Consider the following 21,351-nt stretch of genomic DNA (forward strand, 5'->3'; position numbering starts at 1 on the left):
AACACCCAAAGTTAACCACTGGTTACCATGGTGAAGGAGGAAGAGTTTGTGCTTAGGGGGCATTGAATTGATGTCAATGGTGATGGAACCATTTGGAAAAGGATATCAATAATGGTTGCACAACACGAAGAGTATAATCAATGGCACTGATATTATACATGTGGAAGTTGTGGACTTGAAGAATGTTTCGTTGTGTATATTTTTGCCACAATTAAAATAGTGAAAAGAAGGAACATTAAATAACGAAATTTTGTTAAAGTAAAATGGAGGAGTAATAAGGAAATCTCTCTGCACAGCATCTGTATCAGACTGTATTCTAAAGATTAGGAGGCCTGTGTTCCACCCCGTTCATCTTACCATGTGATTTTCAGTAAGTTCTTAAGTCTGAGTATTAACCCCCTACTCAAGGGTTGCTTGTCTGGCCACAGGAAGGAACCAAATAGATTCAGAAAGGATCTTCCAGTTCTAATTAGGTATTTTTACTGTGCTGATAAAGCAGTACTTTTCAGGAGTTGCTGCCTCAAAACCAAAAGGCTAACACACTTTAGAACAAACCTTGGTCTCCATTATGTTATTATTCATAACAGCCATTGTCAAAGGGGGGAAAAAAACCCTGAAAAATTAAAGCAAAAGTAGTCCTGGACTTTTCAGAGGAATTAATAAAATGATTCCCTGTTACAGAACAGGGATGAAAACTTTTAAAACTTTTTAAAGTTACTGTCTGAGTCAGTTCCAACTGCGGTGAGTCATGTGTGTCCAAGGAGAATTGTGCTTCCAAGGGTCTTCGGGGACTGATTTCTCAAGAGCAGATTCTCCCAAGCACCTCTGGGTGGGCTGGCATGGCCAGCCTTTCAGCAGCCAAGTATATACCCCTTTGCACCCACCAGGGACTCCGTGAAATAGAGTAACCGAATTACAGGGCCTCCTTAAAACAGGAAATGAATAAAATGAGTTTGCTGAGAGAATAACGTCTGACGACTTCAGCGTTCTCCACAAAGCCGTTCACTCCTAAACTCTGCAACTTCAAGACATGTGCAGTGAAAATGACAGACAGCATGATTTTGCATATTTAATCCCAAGGAAGTTCAGATTTCTCTAGCCAGCATCCAAGGCCCAATATAGGAATAAATGCATTTATTTCGCATTTAGACACATGGACAGAATCAAGTGAAGTGGTGAACTGGTAGGCTTGGGATTTCTAGAGAACTTCAGCTCATGTGAGATTGAAAATGGATGTTTTATTTACCCAGAGTAGTTTTATAAAAGGTTCATGTAGTTTTAAGAGCAGAGTGGTAATTTATTTTAACGTATAAATATTTACAAAGTGGAATGGCCGGAGCTCCACAGAGTGTACGTTGAATGGGCATTTGCAGCACTAGAGATTAAGTCATTGTGATTCAGTCAGCCGGTCAGTTTTCTCACTCAACAGGCTGGCTCCCACCATTAAATAGCCGTTAATGGACCCCATTGTTAAGTCTGTGCCCATAGCAGAACCACTGGTAAAGGACAAGATGTGGACATAAAACCAGTGGTAATGTGATAACTCTCAGGGGCACACCCCAGAGACTCCTCTGGGCCTCTAGGTTGCAAAGTTCTTATCATGCAGGTCCAGGTGTGTCCACTACACTGCTGAAGGAGACGACAGTGGTGATGGTTAGTTTCCAATTGGTTTTATAGACTGTACATCCACTAAAAATAATTGGGCCCACCTTTTTGTTACCAAATACCCCTTTACCAAAAGTTTAAAGATGGCCCTTTTGGTATTTAGTACCATGTCAAGTGTAGTCAAAGTAAGGGGCAGCCCAGTGGCAGAATTCTCACCTTGCAGGCAGGAGGCTGGGTTTGGTTCCTGGCCAACACACCTCAGGCGCAGCTCTTCCTGTCTGACAGACTGAGACGAAAGACTTAAGCATCTGCTTCCAAGATCCAGCCAATGAGAACCTGTGGGCTTTCACAATTTGATTCACACCTAATTCTGGGGGTGCGGAGGACCAGGCAGCAATTTGTTTCATCGTGGATGGACGCACCGTGAGTCAGAGGCCGACTCCATTGCAGCTCACAGCCGCAGCAACATCAAATTTACCATTGGCTGATCAGAGACCATTACGAATAAGCATCTGAAACTTTAGAATGTTCAAAATACTTCCACATTGTCCTCTTGATGGGAACTGACCCCCTTCTAATTATCTGGTCCAGAGACCACCATTGGCTGTATATACTTTCTCCCTACTCACACCTGTGATTCCATTATGTTCACCTCCTCCAGTGCCCCCAGTCTCTCACCCTGAATCAGGGCCACCTTCTGCCTTCTTTGCCTCTCTCAGAAGAGATAGTGCTGCTAGAGAAAGATGCAGAATCCTGTGGGCCTGCACTCAGACTCTCCTGGTCTCATTTAGTAGTAATTCTATTCCTTTCTCCCATTCCTTAAAACTTGTATGCCGTGCTGATGCTAAATCTTCATCTCTTTCCAGTAAAGCCCCAGATTCTCCCTCCCAAAAGACCAATAATGGTCATTTATCTATTTAAGTACTCTTCAGTAGCACTAACTACTGAATGGTTTATCAATCATTTCTCATCCCGTAACAGTTCTACAAGGTAATATTGTCCCCATTTTACAGGTAAGGAAATTGAGACGTAGGTGGCACTGGCAATAAATAAACATATTGATTTGAAACCAGATCAGTCTGCCTCCAAAGCCCATAATACTCCTGGCTTTCATCAAACTGATGGCCTTACAAAGAACCAGAAAATAATTCATCAACTCATCTGTGTTCTCCGCCCACCCCACCCACCTTTGTTCCTGCTATCCAATCTGGAAGTCTCTTTCTTCTTATCTAGGACCTGACTCCAACAGTGGCCTGCTCTCAGGGCCTTGTTCATTTTCTCCCGTACTCGTGAGCATCATGCTTCCGACCTTCAGGCGTGGGGTCCTTTGTCCTTAGTTGTAAACCGTCTTTTCACTTGACACACCTAAACCTTCTGGCTACTGTCCAGATTCTCTGCTTCCGCCTGGGTCATAGGTCTCTAGCATGTGACACACACCTGTTTCCTCTACTTCCTCTCTCCGTTTCCCCATCAGCTCCCTACAACCTGACTTCTGCCATGACCTCTCTAGTAGAACCGCCTTCTCAAGGGCCCTCATTCCAATTCAGCAGCCTTGTCTCAGCCCTCGCCTTTCTCGGTCTTTCCAACACACAGCAGAACTGACAAACCGTGTCGTCCTCAGACTCTGCACACTTCTCTCATGAAGGCACAGAAACCATCCAGTCGCTAGAGGGGGACAGTGCAGACGCCCAGAGAGCCGCATTTGAACGTGGCCTCCTAACACCTCAGAGGAGCGCAGGATTCCTCGAAAAACTGTGAATGGTTCTGCTGGAAGTTCGTCCTTTACTGTGAGCTCCCATCCTCCTCTTGACCTGGCTGTTTCCCTTCCTGGCTCGTAAAACCCTTTTTTCCCCCAGATGTTGACTCTCTGTGGCGTTGGTTCACTGGTCTGGTGGGCGCATCCACCTTTCATCATCTTCTGTGGTCATAGTGCCCACTTTCATGTGCCTAACCTTGACTTCTCATTTGCACTGCAGCCCATATTGTCAGCTGCACATGCTTGTGATTTGCAAAATTACACTGACCTAAAGACAGACATCTTTCTCATCTTCCCAGGGGCAAATTTTCCTCTGTAGTAAGATGCTATGTCTGGATATCAAGTTAGATAACTTGGGATTGGGGTTTATTTGTATCTCCTTCGTAGTCACGTATCTGTTCCACTGATGACGCTATTGAGGACAGTCTCTGTGTTGGGCTTTATCTTAAGAACTGGCAGAACAGGCATGGAGCCTGATTTCATGTTCCAGAGTTTCTGCGCTCCTTTCATTGAAGTGCTTATGAGTGATTGCTTTCCTCTGCTGCTGTTACCTTACCGTGCCCGACTGGTGCTCCTGGGCCCTAACCTTTGGTCATTTCTCACTTCCTCTGGGCAATTAGGATGCTTGCTTACTCCTGACACCAGACGATTATATTTTAAGTTTCAGTCTCATTGAATGGTAATGATTTTTAAATAATATTTTTTAATACAAATGTTTTTCATATTAGAGTGACCCATATTGGTGACTGTGTTAGTCCAGGTAGACTAGAGAAACAAATTCATAGACACACTCATATGTGTATAAGAAAGAGCTTTATAAACAAGAGCAGTTGAATAATGAGAAAACCTCCCAGCCCAGTCCAGATCAAGTTCATAAGTCCGATATTAGCCCGTATTTCCAATACCAATCTAGAAAGTCCTCTTCAGACTCATGAAACACATGCAATGACACCAGATTCAAGAAGATCACAGGCCAGTGGGTGCAAAGTTCTGTCGATCCAGTGGCAGTAGAAGCAGCTCAACACTGGCCGGGGTCACCACGTGGCCCCTCCAGTTCCCAGGAAATGGTATCTAGCAGCCTAGTGGCATGTGTCTTGTCAGCAGAGCGTCTCTCGGGGAGTGAGCAGACAGAGAGCATGTCTCCCACCTCCAAGGAGGAAATACAAGAATTTCCAGAATCCTCAGGGGAAGGCCATGCCCACACAGAGGTCTCATTGGCTATATTCTGATTGACAGTCTAGACTCCACCCCCACACTCTTAATCCTCGAATTGTGTAACTATCACAGTGGCACAATGGTTATTTGTTGTACTTCAAAACCACCAGCCGCACTGAGGGACTAAGTCAAGACTTTCTATTCTCATAAGCAGTTACAGTTTCAGAAACCCCTGGGGGCAATTCCGCCCTGTCCCGTGGGGTCATTATGATTTGGAATCAACTCAGTGGCAGTGAGTTTGGTTTTGAGTTTCTTCTCCCAAAGTCATTTGGAAAATAAAATCCCTTGCTTAATGCATATGGATACTTATCAGGGAAAGTAACCCCTTAGACTGTGTAAAGCTAGAGGAAAGTGAAAGGTAGCCCCATCATTTGGTATATTCTAACAGAAGATTAGAAATGTGCTTGGGAGCCGGCCCAGGTATCAGAGAATATTGCCTTTAAGCTTATTAAGTTTATGGTCAGGTGTTAGGAAATAGTCTGTAAAGGTCTTAACAATGAGAACTTACTAGTCAGAGTTGAAAGTGTACTGGATATGGGGGAGGAGGGAGGATCTTATGAGAGAGATTGAAAAGTAGATTCTCCCCCAAGGTTATTTCATATGTCCCCTGAGCATTAGCAACACGATGAGTAGCTAAGGTTCAGAAAAAAATAGTATAACAAGAATTTATTAATCCTGGATTTTTAAAAATATCCTACCAGTTTCCAAAAAGCATTTGCAGGGTGTTAATGATGATTCACTTACACCGTAGCATTCCTGACATTGGCTCTACAGAAGATCACTGTGCACATATGTTCAGGATAATTTTACTCTAAGTTTCCTGGTACCCTTAGCAAAAAAAGAGATAACAATAAATCATTTAGTTCTCGTTGTATGAGGGAAAAGGAGCGCTCAGTGGCACTGTCAGGTAAGCGATGGACCTTCCAGTTGGTGGTTCGGACTCAGCAGTTGCTGTGTGAGAGAAAGATGAGACAGAAGATCTATTCCTGTGAAGATGCACAGCCGCAGAAAGACTAGCGATCACTCCGAGTCAGAGGCACCCTGATGCCATTGGGTGCTTTGCTGTTCCCAGGAAGCACTCCAGTTTATCACCCAAGACCCGTTTTTCTCTTGGCACTAAACCCTTAATGTATCACCTAGGATTTTTAATCAATAAAAAAATGGAAATTTTATAAAAGATTTATAAACATTACTTGTATGAATCTTGATTCCTGTTATCTGCCATTGATAATAAGTCAAAGGCCTGATACTAATTCTGATTCCATGAAGTCATTTCTGATAGGTAAAGCAATGCAGGTTGACTTCATTGACAGGAAGTGTCTGTGACGTATACTTTGTAGGTTCATCGTAGTCCATGACTAGTGATGCTTTTAACACCTATATCCCGATAAAATATCCTGGGAAAATCTGGGCTCTTAAAAGAGCATATACTTTAATAGGCTTATTCCCCTTCATGTACATTTTATATCTGTGTAACTTGATACTACCTGGAGGGGAAAGGAATGTAGGAGCCCTTGCCATGGAATAAAGGACAACTATTTGCTGCTAAGGAGCCCTGGTGCTGTAGTGGTTATACATTGGGCTGCTAACTGCAAAGGCAGCAGTTCAACACCGGGATCCACTCCATGGGAGAAAGATGAGGCTTTCAAGTCAGGGTGCGATGTAGCAACGATGAAACACACAACTTTCCTCCCCCCACCGCACCCCCACTATCATGATCTGAATTCTACCTTGCAAGTCTGGCTAGACCAGAGGATGTACACTGGTACAGATAGGAACTGAAAACACAGGGAATCCAGGGCGGATGATCCCTTCAGGACCAGTGGTGAGAGTGGTGATACCGGGAGGGTGGGGTGGAAAGGGAGAACCCATTACAAGGCTCTACATGTGACCTCCTCCCTGGTGGGGGACACACAACAGAAAAGTGGGTGAAGGGAGACATCGGACAGGGCAAGATATGACAAAATAATCATTTATAAATTATCAAGGGTTCATGAGGTAGGGGTTAGTGGGGGAATGAGGAGCCAATGCCAGGGGCTTAAGTGGAGAGTGGATGTTTTGAGAATGATGAGGGCAATGAATGTGCAGATGTGCTTTACACAATTGATGTATGTATGGATTGCGATAAGAGTTGTATGAGCCCCTAATAAAATTATTATCTTTCTTTCTTTCTTTTTATATAATTTTATTAGGGGCTCATACAACTCATCATGAGGTTTTCCGAGATTGTAAACCTTTACTGGAGTATGGGCCTTGGCTGTCCTCCATAGCCTTCTGCAAACTGGAAGCTCAGAATTTAAACTCTAATACAGTTCTCTCCTCTGATCTTGGATTTTATTTTTTACAGTCGTTGGGTCACATGGGCTGGTTTGTTCTTCCATGTGGACTTCACTGACACCTCACTTAGATGGCTGCTTATTTTAAGACAAGCTTTTAAGACCCCTAGTGCTATTTTTTCTGATAACCAGGTCCCATGAACTTTGGATATTTGAGCAATTGCTCAGATTTTTAAATTGTACTAATAACATTTCTTTAAATACTGGCACCTCCAAGTAAATTATATCTTTAACTATTAACCAATTACTTTTAACCCTTTGCATTTGACCAATTAGCCCTTAAACCAATTAGAATCTAGCCTGTGCCTAAGAGATCAGTAAATTAATTTTGACTTAGTATATAATAATATGTGGGAAGAGATGTTCAAAAACAGCAGTTTTGAACCATTTTATTGGGAAGAGAACATTTTAAAAAGTAGAAATGGCAAAGCTTGTGAATATTATGTATAGTTTTATAATACTGTATGGTTGAATTTTTTGCGCAAAATCATTATTTGGTTTAGAAAAATTGAAAAGCCAGATTATTTTATTCTCAGTAAAAGGGCATAACTGCTTACAAAACACTCTTTCAGTCATTAATGAAAAAAAAAGACTTAGATAGTTATCAAATTTCTAATTTGGAAACTAATTGATAATTAAGTTTTCTTTTGGATGCAGGCAATGCCTAGCAATCAGAAATTCCACATTCATGGTTTCCACTGTTCGCAATTGACCTTTGCGTGACTTACATGTCCAGGAAGGAGCCTCTGAGGTCCTGGGTGACTCTGGCCCAATACTCAGGTTTCTGTAACATCGTTTCTGTTTCTGGACACAAATGTCTTCACCTGTCTGTAGTAACTCTCAAAAAAACTTAGATTTGTTTTTTAGAAATAATAATAATACCATAATAAAATTTCTCTTGTTTCTCATGGGAAAAATTATATGTGACAATGGTATTTGGAGATTTGTGATGAACTTCAGGCTCTCTGCCTAGACTGACTGACCCGAACCATCCCCAGTCCAAACCCAGGGAACAATAAACAATGGTGCATCTTACCAGTGTCTGATAGAGGGGTTGTGTGTAGCATTGGAACTGAGCCTCAGCTTTGAATGCATGAATTCATTAACATGAGCCAGAGTCAAGCCCAGATTTTTCCTGGGCTCAACCTAGACACGCAGAAAGCAAACATACGGTTGGGTTCCTTTTCTCTTCTGCGTTTGGTTTACAGACCCAGGGCTATCAAAAGCTCATGATCAGACCTCTGCTTTCAGGTTTGAATGTGGTTTGCCTGCACTGACAAAGCACTATGCAAGGGAGGTGAACTGGATGGAAGGGTCCTGCTTTCCTGTTTGATCTTACAGGACAGAGCCAGCAAAAAGCAAAGGTACTCTATACCTAAGTATAGATGTCACTTAGAGTGCCACTGACACTGTACTTGTAAAATGTATGTGTAGAAAGATTAAATTGTGTTTATCCCTTCGCCCCTTTCTTGATTGCATATTGTACAAAGTGTTGGTGAAAATGCTACCATTTTATTTGACTAAATGGTGGTGTTGTGACTATATCAGAATAAACTGTTTGTACTTGAATGTTATAAATTTATCATAGAGGGGCTAGCAGATATTATAAGGCAGCATAACTGGACTTTTCAAGTTCATTAATAAAGTCACAGGGATAATTAGGCTTTAGCTAAGAATAGCAGATAGAGTTGAAAATAATTCTGGGAAAAAAAGAAAAGTACAGTTGGGATTCTGAGAAACTGAAAGAACATAGCAGAGTGTATACATGGACCTCAAGCCCCCAAACACACAGGACTAAAGCATCTTCTCTTACCAAGGTCATAGCCATCCATGTCTGGGCTACTGCATACAGCCTGTCACTTAGGAATGTGCTCTTCCCCTCTTGATTTCTGTACCATTTCACACCCAGTCCTTTTGTGGCCAACAATCTGTCGGCAAAGACCCACCTACAACATGCTCCATGATTCAGAAATAGTGTGATGTTTGAACATTGATCCATTTATTTTTTAGCAACTACCTAGCTGTTCAAATCCTGTATTCACCAAGTGGGCCTTCACTAAATACTGTATGTCCTGTGCATAACTGTATATCCTGTACATTACACATAGTTGCTCTAGGCATTGGGAATATGGCAGAGGATCAAAAATTTTTAAGTGCAAATGATCATGAAGCCCTCTCTAAGTTCAACTTGGTCTGAGTAGGAGTGAAACGAGCCCAGTTGAGAGAGTTGGAAAATGTCGTGAATGGAGCCTCCTACCAGTTAGCCCCACAGGCCCCTGGTCAACTTCTCCCGCATTCTTTCCCTGCAGTCCCAGGCATTCAGTTTGCTGGCTGCCTGCAGCTGCCACCTGGGCTAAGTGCTCTCCACCTAGACCGGCTAGAGCTCAATGCCATTTCTGAAATTCTCCTCTCACCTGTGTCTGAAATAAGTTCAGACAACTCTTCCAGACTTTGTATTGCAAAGTTCCTATAATCCTCCCCAGCACTCAAAGGTATAATAGAGGATTTATAAAGTTATAAGAAATAGATGCCCACAATTATCATCTGAATGGTAATTGAACAAAGTCTTTCCTTTTGGAAATGGTTAGCCTAAAATTCTCTTGTTTTTCTGTACATGTCCTTTTTTTTTTTAAAACAGTTTTATTGGCACTTAATCCACATATAAAGCCTCTCTTCCCGGGGATTTAAGTGGAGAGAAAATGTTTTGAGAACGATGAGGTCAATGAATGTACAAATGCGCTTTACACAATTGATGTGTGTATGGATTGTGATAAGAGTTGTATGAGCCCCTAATAAAATGATTTTTTTTTAAAAGCCTCTCTTCTTTTATCATAAGACAGTGGGTCTCCAGGGGCTTATGTGGAGAGCAAATGTTTTGAGAATGATGAGGGCAACGAATGTACAAATGTGCTTTATACTATTGATGTATGTATAGATTGTGATAAGAGTTGTATGAGCCCCCAATAAAATGATTAAAAAAAAAAAAAAGACAGTGGGCCTCAACCTTCCTAATACCGTGACCCTTTAATACAGTTTCTCATGTTGTGGTAACCCCCCCAACCATAAAATTATTTTCGTTGTTACTTCATAACTGTAATTTTGCTACTGTTATGAATCAGGCGACCCCTATGAAAGGGTTGTTCGACCCCCAAAAGGGGTCACGGCCCACAGGTTGAGAACCACTGTCATAAGAGGATCCTTTCTTTTCCCTACTGCTCTCTTCCTAACCCTTGTCCTCCAGGTGGATAAAATGTTTGAATGAGTGAAGATGGGCCAAGAAAGGATGAAAGACTGAAAAAGCCAGCTCTGCCTGGTTCCTTTTGGTTTTGTACAAGATCAGTCAAGTACACTGCTTAGTGGCCCTCCTCAGCATGTGCTCAGGACATGCAGCAGTGTGCTAAAGCCTGCTCCTATAGGATGGTTAAAGCCTATTAAGTACTCCCTTCACAACTCTTTTGCTTAATAGCACAAGTATGATAAGTTGAAATCTATCATGGTGGGACTATTTACACCATGGTAATCAGACAACATCTGTAGAGACAATAAAGAAACTCAATACAATCAAAACAAGGTCAGGAACAGACTTCAGAATGCACAATTAGTTGTTCATATGCAAGTTCAAGTTGAAGTTGAAGAAAATTAAAACAGGTCCAAGAGGACCTTGCATATATCCTACCTAAATTTAGAGACCATCTCAAGAATAGATTTTATGCCTCCAACACCAGACAGGTTTGGGGATGACATCAAGAACATCAGAAGTGAAGACACCATAAAGGACACAAGAAAGCAAGAAAAGACTAGAATAGGTATCAGAAGAAACTCTGAAACTTGTTCTTGGACATTGAGTAGCTAAAGCAAAGAAAAGACGAAGTAAAGGGGCTAAACAGAAAATGTAGGATTGTGTAGTGTTATAATGAACTATGCCAAGACCTGTAGTTAAGCCAAAAGAAAACAGGCAGTTCTTAAGCTGAGGAACTAAAGAAAATATCCAAACCTTGGGTTGCAGCATTGAAACATTCTATGGCCAAAATGCTGAATGACACCGGAAGTATCAATACAAGATGATACACAAAGTACCAAGAATCAGTCAATGTTCAGCCTTTTTAGGAAGCCGCATATGATCAAGAATGGTGGTATTTAAGAAAGAACACCAATCTGTATTGAATGCATCAGCATAAAGCCAGGCTCCAGCAATTGATAGAAGATCAGTTGAAATGTTTCAACAAATGGGTGCAATACTGGATTTGCTTACTCACACATCTATGCCAAGAAAATTGGAAGATAGCTCCCTGACCATCCAACTGGAAGTGAACCTTACTGGTGCCCAATTCAAAGAAAAGTGATCTAACAGAATGTGTAAATTATCAAACAGTTCATTAATATAACAAACAAATTTTGCTGAAAATAATTCAAAAAATAATGGCAGAATATATTGACCGGGAACAGAAATTCACACTGGATTCCAAAGAGGACATGGAGTGAAGTACAGTGTTGCTAATATCAGACGCTTCTTTACCAAAGCAAGAGAACACCAGAAAGTTGTTTACCTGGCCATGGAAAGGGTCATAACAAATGATAGACAGCACTGCAAATAACAGGAACTCCAGAACACGTAGCTGTGCTCATATGGAAACCAGACATAGACTAAGAGTCAGTTGTTTGAACTGAACAAGGGTATATTGCATGGTTACAAATCAGATACAGTATGCACCAAGATTGTTTTCTTTCACCATACTCAATCTGTATGCTGAACAAAGAATCTGAGATGCTGGACTGTATGAAGAATATAACATCAGGACTGGAGGAGGACTTCGTAGCCACCCTGCAATTTGCAGATGACGTACCTTGCTTGCTGAAAGCCAGGAGGATTTGAAGCACTTACTGATAAAACTCAAAAGAGTAGAGCCTTCAATTTGGATTATATCTTAACATAAAAATTCTCGTGACCGATAAACAGCATAATAAATGGAGAACATAGTGAGGTTGTCAAGAATTTCATTTTATTTGGGTCCATAATTGGTGCCCATGGAAGCAGCAATCGGGATTTAAATGACTTATTGAACAAATCTGCTGCAAAAAATTGAGCAAAACTACCGCTTCAGAGATTGTGATTGACCCACTGTAGTGGTTTCAGCTTCTTCATAAGCACACAAAAGCTGTGCAGTGAATAATGAAGATCAAAGAAGAACAAATGCCCTTGAATTACATTGTTGACCAAAAATAGTAAGTAAACCATGAACTGTCAGAAAAGTAGCCAAGTCTATCTTGGAAGAAGTACAGGCAAAATATTCCTAAGAAATGAGAACGGTGAACCTTTGTCTCTCTTACTTGGGCTGTGTCATCAGGAGGAACGAGTCACTGGAGAAGAAGATCATGCTTGGTAGAGTCAGCAAAAGTTAAAAAGACCATCGGCAAGATGGATGGACACAATGGCTGCCAACAATGGGCTCTAACATAGCGACAATTGTGCAGATGGCTGAGGAGCTGACAGTGTTTTGTTCTGTTGTACGTGGGTGGCTATGAATCAAAACCAGCTAGACAGCACACAACAAATTAGCCAGCAAGGAGCCCTGATGGTGCAAGGGTTAAAGCAACCAACTAAATTAAAGTTCAGTGATTGGAACCTACTAGCTGCAACACGGACGAAAACCCTTAGCAATCTGCTGCAAAGATTTCAGCCTTGGAAACCCTGTTCTGTAGAGCCAGAATCAACCGCACACAACAATGAACAACGTTCCTGAGTGCAAACAGTTAATCTGACTACTACCTGGGTTCCCAAACTCGGCTGATCATTGGGATCATCTGAGGATCTGGTGAAGTTACAGATTCCTGGGCTTCATTTCGAAGCCAGGACAACTTAATGGTTAGGCATTGGGCTGCTAATCTAAAGGCCAGCAGTTCAGATTGCCAGCTGCTCTGCTTTCGACTCCTGTAGAGTTACAGTCTCAGAAATTCACAGAGGGAGTTCTGCCCTATCCTGTCGGGTCACTATGAGTCAACTTAGAGGTTTGGGTGGGTTTTTTTGTTTTGTTTTGGGCAGTCGGCGGGGTGCTGCGGGCAGGGGGTGAGGTGTCTCCATTTAAAACCTAATTGATCCGAAGAATCTCGAGGAGGAAGAGAGCCTGGGGATCTAATTTCTCCAGATCCCCAGGTGATTCCAATGACGAGTCAGGTTTGGGAACCTAGGGCGTGCTACCGAAAGGTTACAGGTCTCAGTCTACCCAGGGTCAGTGGAGAGCAAAGCCCTGGTGGTCCACTCCCACACCAGCCACCGAAAATGATGAAGCACGGTTCTACCCTGACACACACAAGGTCACCATGAATCAACTTGATAACAGCTGGCAAAGTTATCAATTGGGCTTCTGTCTTGTGTCTAAGCCCATTGACCAGCACACCACAGGGCAGATCTCTTTTAATCAAGTTCTTACACTGCTTCTACCATAGCACTGAAACTCGTGAGCATTATATTAAGTCATAGATTTTGCTTTTGCTCCCCATAAGTTTGGGAGGGAATGCCAACCAAAGTCAATAGAGTTCATCCAGAAGGTTTGGAAAGCCCAGCTTTGGTTGGCATAGGCCGCACGGCTATCTTGTTCGTGTTTTTCATTTCTCCCAAGGTCTGAGTCCATCTGTATCTCTGTTCCTAAAAAGCTCAAAGCAGTATGACCCTGAAGCCTGCCATTGCAGGTGTTGAGCCATCATCGTACTGAGCATCCTTCTGATACAGAGTTTGCTCGTTTGTGCTTCATCCCTCGAGTGCCACCTTTGCTGACTGACCTTTTGTGTCCTGTGCAGGACTGCACATGCAAGGGCAAAAGCAGATGCTGCCGACCAAGCTGCACTGGCCGCCCGCCAGGAGTGCGATATTGCGAGAGCTGTGGCCAGGGAGCTGTCACCTGACTTCTACCAACCAGGTAAGACCTGTTTTCCTGTTTGCCAGCTGCTCTGCTTTCGACTCCTGTAGAGAGTTACAGTCTCAGAAATTCACAGAGGGAGTTCTGCCCTATCCTGTAGGGTCACTATGAGTTATGGGAGGAAGTGTAGGAGCAAAACCATTAGCCTCTAGTTTTTGTTTGTCATTTGTATCATTCTTTGTTTAACTACAAGGCCGGTGCATCTTGAGTCGGTGCACCTGGAATGCTTTCGTATTCTCTATTTTATTTCTCTGGGTTGTAATATCCCTTGCAATGGCTACACAGAAATCACAGGCAAAATTCATGATTAAAGGATTTTTTAAAACAAAGTTAAGTTGTAATGCCAGTGAGACATGCTCGGAGGTGAGTTGTTTATCAGAACACTGTTACAAAGCTCTGTCAAGTCTGCTAATAAATGCCCAGAGGGGCATACCACTCTGCTGTAAGCCTCAGCCTGGAAGCATTCATTCAGCACGCTCAGCTCCCTAAGTTACTTGGTGATGTGCATTGCCTTTTAAAGACCACTGCACAATTACGAGGCAAAGGTCACGGATGAAAGTGACCAACTCAAAAAAAATTTTAAGTTCTTTATTAACTTTTATTGACAAACACCTTGTGTATGATACAATTCAATAGTTAAAATTTAGTTTAAAAGAGTTGTACCATCTGCTTGGCTATTAGAAAATATAGCATCTGGGGTCTTAAAGGCTTGAAGTGAAACACGCAGCCATCTAACAAAGCCTACATGGAGGAAGCACACCAGTCTGTATGAGGTGTCGACGGGATCAGGCATCAGAAGACCCAAAACAATTGTATCAATGCAGATGAGGGGGGTCAGAGTGGAAATCCAAAGCCCATCTGTAGATAATTGAGCATCCCCTCACAGAAGGGTCACAGGAAGGGACAAGCCAGCCAAGGTGCAGTGTAAAACTGACAAAACACACAACCATTCCTCTAGTTCAGCGGTGCTCAACCTGTGGGTCGCAACCCCTTTGGGGGTCGAATGACCCTTTCACAGAGGTCACCCGATTCATAACAGTAGCAAAATTACAGTTATGAAGTAGCAACAAAAATAATTTTATGGTTGGGGGGTCACCACAACATGAAGAACTGCATTAAAGGGTTGCAGCATTAGGAAGGTTGAGAACCACTGCTCTAGTTCTTTTTTTTTTTAAATCATTTTATTGGGGGCTCATCCAACTCTTACCACAATCCCTACATACATCCATTATGACAAGCACTTTAGTACATTTGTTTCATTCATCATTCTCAAAACATTGAGCCCTTGGTATCAGCTCCTCATTTTTCCCCCTCCTTCCTCACCCCCCCCCATGAACTCCTGATAATTTATAAATTATTATTATTTTGTCATATCTTACACCGTCCAACATCTCCCTTCACCCACCTTTCTGTTGTCTGTTCCCCAGGGAGGAGGTTATATGTAGATCCTTGTGATCTGTTCCCCTTTTCTCCCTCACCTTCCCTCTACCCTCCTGGTATCTATCGCCACTCTCACCACTGGTCCTGAGAGGTTCATCTGTCCTGGATTCCCTGTGTTTCAAGTTCCTATCTGTACCAGTGTACATCCTCTGGTCTAGCCAGACTTGCAAGGTAGAATTGGGATCATGATAGTGGGGCAGGGAGGAAGCATTCAAGAACAGAGGAAAGTTGTATGTTTCATCATTGCCACACTGCACCCTGACTGGCTCATCTTCTCCCCGCAGCCCTTCTGCAAGGGGATGTCCAATTTCCCACAGATGGGCCCTGGGGCCCCACTCCGCACTCCTCCTCATTCACAATGCTATGATTTTTTTTTTTGTCTTTGATGCCCAATACTTTAGCATTAGTTCTTTAATGCTTCTTCCCCCCGCCCTCCACCACCTCCATCATGACCCCAGTTCTACTTTACAACTCCGGCTAGACTGAAGCATGTACACTGGTACAGAGAAGAGCTCTCAACACACAGAATCCAGGACAGATAAACCCCCTCAGGAACAATCATGGGAGTAGCAATACCATGAGGGTAGGGGGAAGGTGGAGGGAGAAAGGGGGATCCAGGGAGAAGGTGTGGGGAGAAAGTGAGAACCGATCACAATAACCGATGTATAACCCCCGCAGGGGGTGAACTACAGAAACATAGGCGAAGGGAGATAGCCGACGGTGTAAGATATGAAAATAATAATTATAATTTTTCAAAAGATCATGAGGGAGGTAGGGGGAAAAGAGGATCTGATATCAAGGGCTCAAGTAGAAAGAAAATATTTTGAAAATGTTGATGGCAACATATTTATAAATGTGCTTGGTACAATTGATGTATGGATTATTATAACAGCTGTAAGAGCCCCCAATAAAATTATTTACAAAAAAAAGTTATACCATCATCACTACAGTCAATTTTGGATCATTTTCTTCATTCTCTCATCCACTGTTATTACCTCCCCATTTTTCCCAACCTTGGCTGTCATGGCCTAAAGAGCTACTGGTCTAGTTATTGTCTCTATAGATTTAATTATCCTGGATTTCATATAAAGGAAATCATACAAGCAAACAATAAAAACCAGTAACAAAAAAAGTCAATCCAAAAGAAAGCAGAGAATAAAAACTAGAACCAGTTGAAAATGGGTCAAAAGGAAAGCAAATGGTAACTTGTTAAATTTTTTAAGCCGTTTCTGCAGTAATCCATTTTCCAAGGCACTCTGAAAACAAAGTCATTCATATCCCTGGTCAATGGTCATAGAAAGCTCAATAGAGACTTAATCTTTGTAGGTACTCTGCAAGGCGATTTGGAGCTTTCATTGCCATCCATAGCCTTCTGCAAACTGGGTGCTCAGAAATTAATACAACTCCCTGTTCTGGTCTTGGATTTAGTTATTTATAGCCATTGGCTCACACGGGCTGGTGTGCTTCTTCCTTGTGGACTTAGCTGACACCTCACTTAGATGGCTGCTTGTTTTAATGCAAGCCTTTGAAACCACAGACACTAGTCTACAGGTACCATCTGTTACCTTCATCATACTTTGCTGTAACACACATATCTTCAGTGATCACTTCAAGAGAGCAAGTATTGAATGAGGCCAAATCAGAAGAACTGATTGTTACAATTAAGTGTGAACTCAAAATCCATTCCTGTATCTAAGGTATATATATATATATATTATCTCCCTGGTCCACTTCAGAGGTAACATTATCAGGTTCTTAAGAAATAGGTGATCTGCAGGGGACACTTGGGATATCTAATAATAGTATCATTCATCTAACCAGTGGAATAGAATCTAAAATGCTGATAAAAGGGAAATGCACTTATATAGGAAATCTTATTGGACTAAAATACATGGAATACTCACACAGATTAAAAAGATAAGTGACTAAACACTGCTTAATAAAACAAGGAAGGTTTGACACAAAACATGAGAATGGTAAGGCTCATTCATTAAGGCAACACTGCCGGCAGACCTAAGACGTCACAAAAAGCAAAGAAATAAGAAAACAGCAAATAGGTGTTTGTGTCGTGGTCATCTTTCTTCAAATGTTTCAAAATAGCAATAAATAAACACTTGGATTGGTTTTAGAAGCTCGCTTCCTAGTAGTTCCACAGTGAGCTGTTTTCTTCCCCTTCTCTAACACAGATGTTTATGTATTGCACTTCCCAGTCTGTAGTCACCTTTTTGAATCTAATCTATTTCTCCATTTTTTATAAACAGTCTTCCTAGTGGTCTCTTGAGATATCCAGAGGAAAGATTCTAACTTTTCAGACATTCTAAATATCAGAACTGTTTTGGTAAGGATTTTCCATATTGCTTATTATTCGATCCAGGTGTCTAACGAGCACCCTGACCCTAGCCCAGTCCCTTACACAACACAAGTGTGCGATACGTGTTTTTCAGATGAAGGTGACACTTTACTGGAACTCACGGCGCGTGGCTGTGGCTCAGTGAACAAGGTGAATCAAAGTGAGGAGAATAGCCCGATCCATCTGAAGCCGGGCACCTGCCTGCCGTATATTTACATGTCGAAGCAGGAAGGCCATGACCTGGAGACTGATTTTTCTGCAGAGGAAGACAGTGAACAGCCAAGTTAAGCAGATAGTCGTTCTAAGAGAAAGGCTAGGAAAGGGGTAACCTGGCGGCTTTTTGACAGATATAGTCATCAGAGAGCAACTTCTATAATAATTCAGACCCATGGGAGGCAGCCAGTGGGAATGGGATATTGTCTATTGGGGCATCTTTTCTATGCCATTGGATTGAATTAAACTCATTTAAAAGTCATATATATTTTGTTAAAAAAGAAAACTTGCCACTCCTTCTGACCTCTGGCAGAAATTATTAACATCATTATTTTAGTGTCATGATTTCACATGTGCTGATACCAATGTAAGGAGCCATGAGGATGCAGTGGGTTCCCCGTGGGGCGGCTAGCCACAAGGTCAGCAGTTCGGTGAAGCTGTCTGCTCCTGTAAACTTGATAAAGCCCGTCCCACTGTGAGTCAGAATTGACGTCATGGCACTGGGTTGCATTTGGTTTGATTTGACCTTGGGTCAGCACATGTGGTTTGGTACCGGCATACATCAATTGAACTTTCTGGGAGTAAGAACTCCAGAAAGCTTTCAGCCACCCAAGAGTAATTGTTCTGTTCCTCCCTAGCAATACTGCCCTCATGAAGAACCACTGCCTTTAGAGGCAAGGCCCTTTCACCAATCAGCCCTGGGTTTGAGCTGTGCGAAAGAAAACAAACGCCGATTGTTGTCTGTAGATGACAATTTGATGACAAGGTTAGATGTGCATTCTGCTGAAGAATGGGGGTCCCTACGGCTTTCCATGCGGTGTTACCAAGAGGTAAATGATACAGAAGATCATCTCAGTTTCCCACACTGAATGGCTTTTAAAAGCCTTTGTGGTGTGAAAAGCATTTGCAGCAACCAAAAAAAAAAGAAATGGCGGGCAAATGTAACCCCACCCTTTCTTCCTGAAACAGCTTCCCATAAGCAAGTTCTGTCAGTAGTGACCACGGCACGGCACGGCAGCAGGAGTTACCCACAAGTCTATTCAGGACAAGCGCTGTGGGGAATGGCTGCAACCCGCTTTGACCCTCGGCCAGCAAGCCCTTTAGGGAACCGTGTAGAAGGCCCTCTGTGTACGGAGATTACTGGTCTCCCAGGGCAGGACAACTCATGCTTTCCAGGCCGCGTTACCTGGGATCGAATCAGATAGACCTTTTCTAAGTGGGCTTTCCAGCACTTTTCTTCATCAGGCAGCTCATTTCATTGCCGTAGCTCAGATATAAATGTTCCCATTGTTTTGAATGTATGTATCGTGCATAGACGTTGTTCACCCTGGGAGAAGGGATGTCTGTGAGCGTCTGTGTTTTGAATGGTATTGTGGTCAACTCTCTATTTTCAGTGATCGTTTCAGATATTTATCACCTCTCTTCAATGACACCCTTTCAGTGCAAAACAGCACTGCTCCACAGTCCAGGTAAAGACTAAGGGGAAAATGTAGCCACCTGGAATTGCCTTATCGCTCAGACTGTTAAGTCTTAAGTAATTAAAAAGTATGCAGATGTATGCTTGTGAGTGTGTAGGTAGACCACTGTAGGTTTTCATTGTCATCGAGCCAGTTTGGACCCAGGATGCAGCGTTGCCTGATCCCACATGTCCTCACAGTCACGGGCATGGTCAAGCCCATTTTCACAGCTCTCGTGCCTTTCTTTCCCACTGGGGGTCCCCTTCCCCTCATTGACCCTCTGATTCATCAAGTTTGACTTCCTCCTTCCGGGTGGGCTGTGTTCTTGTGATGCCGGAGGTCCTGGTTAGCTCGTTTCAGAAGTAAATCAACAGGACTTTCTTCCTAGCCTGTCTTAGTCTGAAAGTGCCACTGAGACCTGTCCGCCATGCGTGACCATGCTAGTATTTGCAACGTCCAGCCAAGTATCAAGACAACCCTCAAGACACCACAGATGACAAGAACGGGTTGTGTTGGTCATTACATACAAACACAGAACCCTGAACCGCCTTAGTCTGAGGGACACCAAACGACCCTCAGGAACTGAGACAGGGATTGCCCTCCAGGAGTTAAACCGTAGGTCCCCAGACTTACCTCGCCATCCACACTTTTTCATATACAAAATTACTCGGCACCCCTCCGGCAATTAAAAACTATTATACTATAGTCCAGTGGTTCTCAACCTTCCTAATGCTGTGACCGTTTGATACAGTTCCTCATGTTGTGGTGACCCCCCAACCATAAAATTATTTTCTTTGCTACTTCATAGCTGTCATTTTGCTACTGTTATGAATCAGGCGACCCCTGTGAAAGAGTCGTTCGACCCCCAAAGGGGTCGCGACCCACAGGTTGGGAACCTCTGCTCTATTCTGTAATCCAGGATGAAGTGTAGTTATCTAATGTTGTGGCCTCCTCGGACATTCCCACCACCCCACTTACATTGAAACATTGAGTTAAACTTTAAAACGAATGCATGATGCTGAGCTTATGTAAAATGATCCTAAGTGGTAGTAACCTGGTTGAATGTACTAAAACAACACAAGAAAGAATTGCTTATCCAAGGAATTATAGGAGAGAAAAGCAGTCTCAGAAACAAAAGATGGCAGTGCCCATCCAGGCACTGTCCAGAGGAGGAGAGGCCTTGGTTAAAACCTTGATGTATTGCTGTTGCATTGACAAGGCCGTTTGTGTAATGAGGGAGGATGCAGGGAGCTGCTGCACCATGTATGGCTTCACTGGCAAGAGCATCCCAACCCAGGAATGCTGCCTGGGTCGAGCTAGCCCACTCCCGACCACTGAGTGTTTGATTCATCTCATGGCCTTGTCCAGGCTCCATTCTCACCAAGAACTGTCTGATTTTGGTTAAGCTTTTGGTTGACTGCCAACAGAGTGGACTTGCTCTGATAGAATTAGTGCCAACCCCTTGCCTGACCTATGTGGCATTTGTATTGCACATGGTAGACTAGTGAATTGGCCTTGTGAGCTTCGGTGATGTGAGTCTTCCCCCAGGGATGGCTCTACTTAAACGTGCTGATGACAGGAGGTTTCTAAGCCAGTAAGGTTGATAGAAGCTTCCAGAAGAGGGATCACCAAGAAAATAAGGAAATACATGGGGCATGGAAAACTGATTGCATGGCTCTTTGTCTCGCTGTTTCAGTTTCCTTTGGGTCAATGTACCTGTTTGTTTTGAATTTCAACACTGTCAGTGTACCTATTTGTTTTGAATTTCAAGTAGCATGAAATGGGGTGACAATTTTAATATTTACCAGTTATGGGAAAGCACTGGTCATTGGTGAAAAAAAAAATACTGAGAAACACTGCCCTGTGTGGGCACCTGCATTACCTTGAACCCTCTTGGGAGATCCTCAGCCTGCTTCCATGGGCAACATCCTCAGTCAGCTTTGTTGAACTGTGTTTAAGGCTGCATGCGCTCACAAACACACTGATCATTCACTCGTTAAGGAGGAGAAAACTGCAGTATCTTCATAGTATCAGTGATTATGGGTCGCTAGTAGCTAAGCTTACA

The 21,351-nt window shown here is 42.8% G+C and overlaps 1 protein-coding gene across 10 annotated transcripts in view; it reads left to right on the forward strand.

Moving 5' to 3' along the window:
* JPH1 (junctophilin 1) overlaps positions 1 to 21,351 on the forward strand; it is a 106,266-nt gene that overhangs the window by 68,046 nt on the left and 16,869 nt on the right. For all 10 annotated transcript variants that reach the window (XM_045285264.1, XM_045285292.1, XM_045285323.1 and 7 more), the window contains exon 3: positions 13,708 to 13,826. In XM_045285264.1, coding sequence (XP_045141199.1) covers positions 13,708 to 13,826 — 119 coding nt within the window. The remainder of the gene's footprint in view (positions 1 to 13,707; positions 13,827 to 21,351) is intronic.

This window comes from Echinops telfairi, unplaced genomic scaffold (assembly GCF_000313985.2).
Source record: "Echinops telfairi isolate 266 unplaced genomic scaffold, ASM31398v2 ScPeMD7_1;HRSCAF=3_0, whole genome shotgun sequence".
NCBI lineage: Eukaryota > Metazoa > Chordata > Mammalia > Afrosoricida > Tenrecidae > Echinops > Echinops telfairi.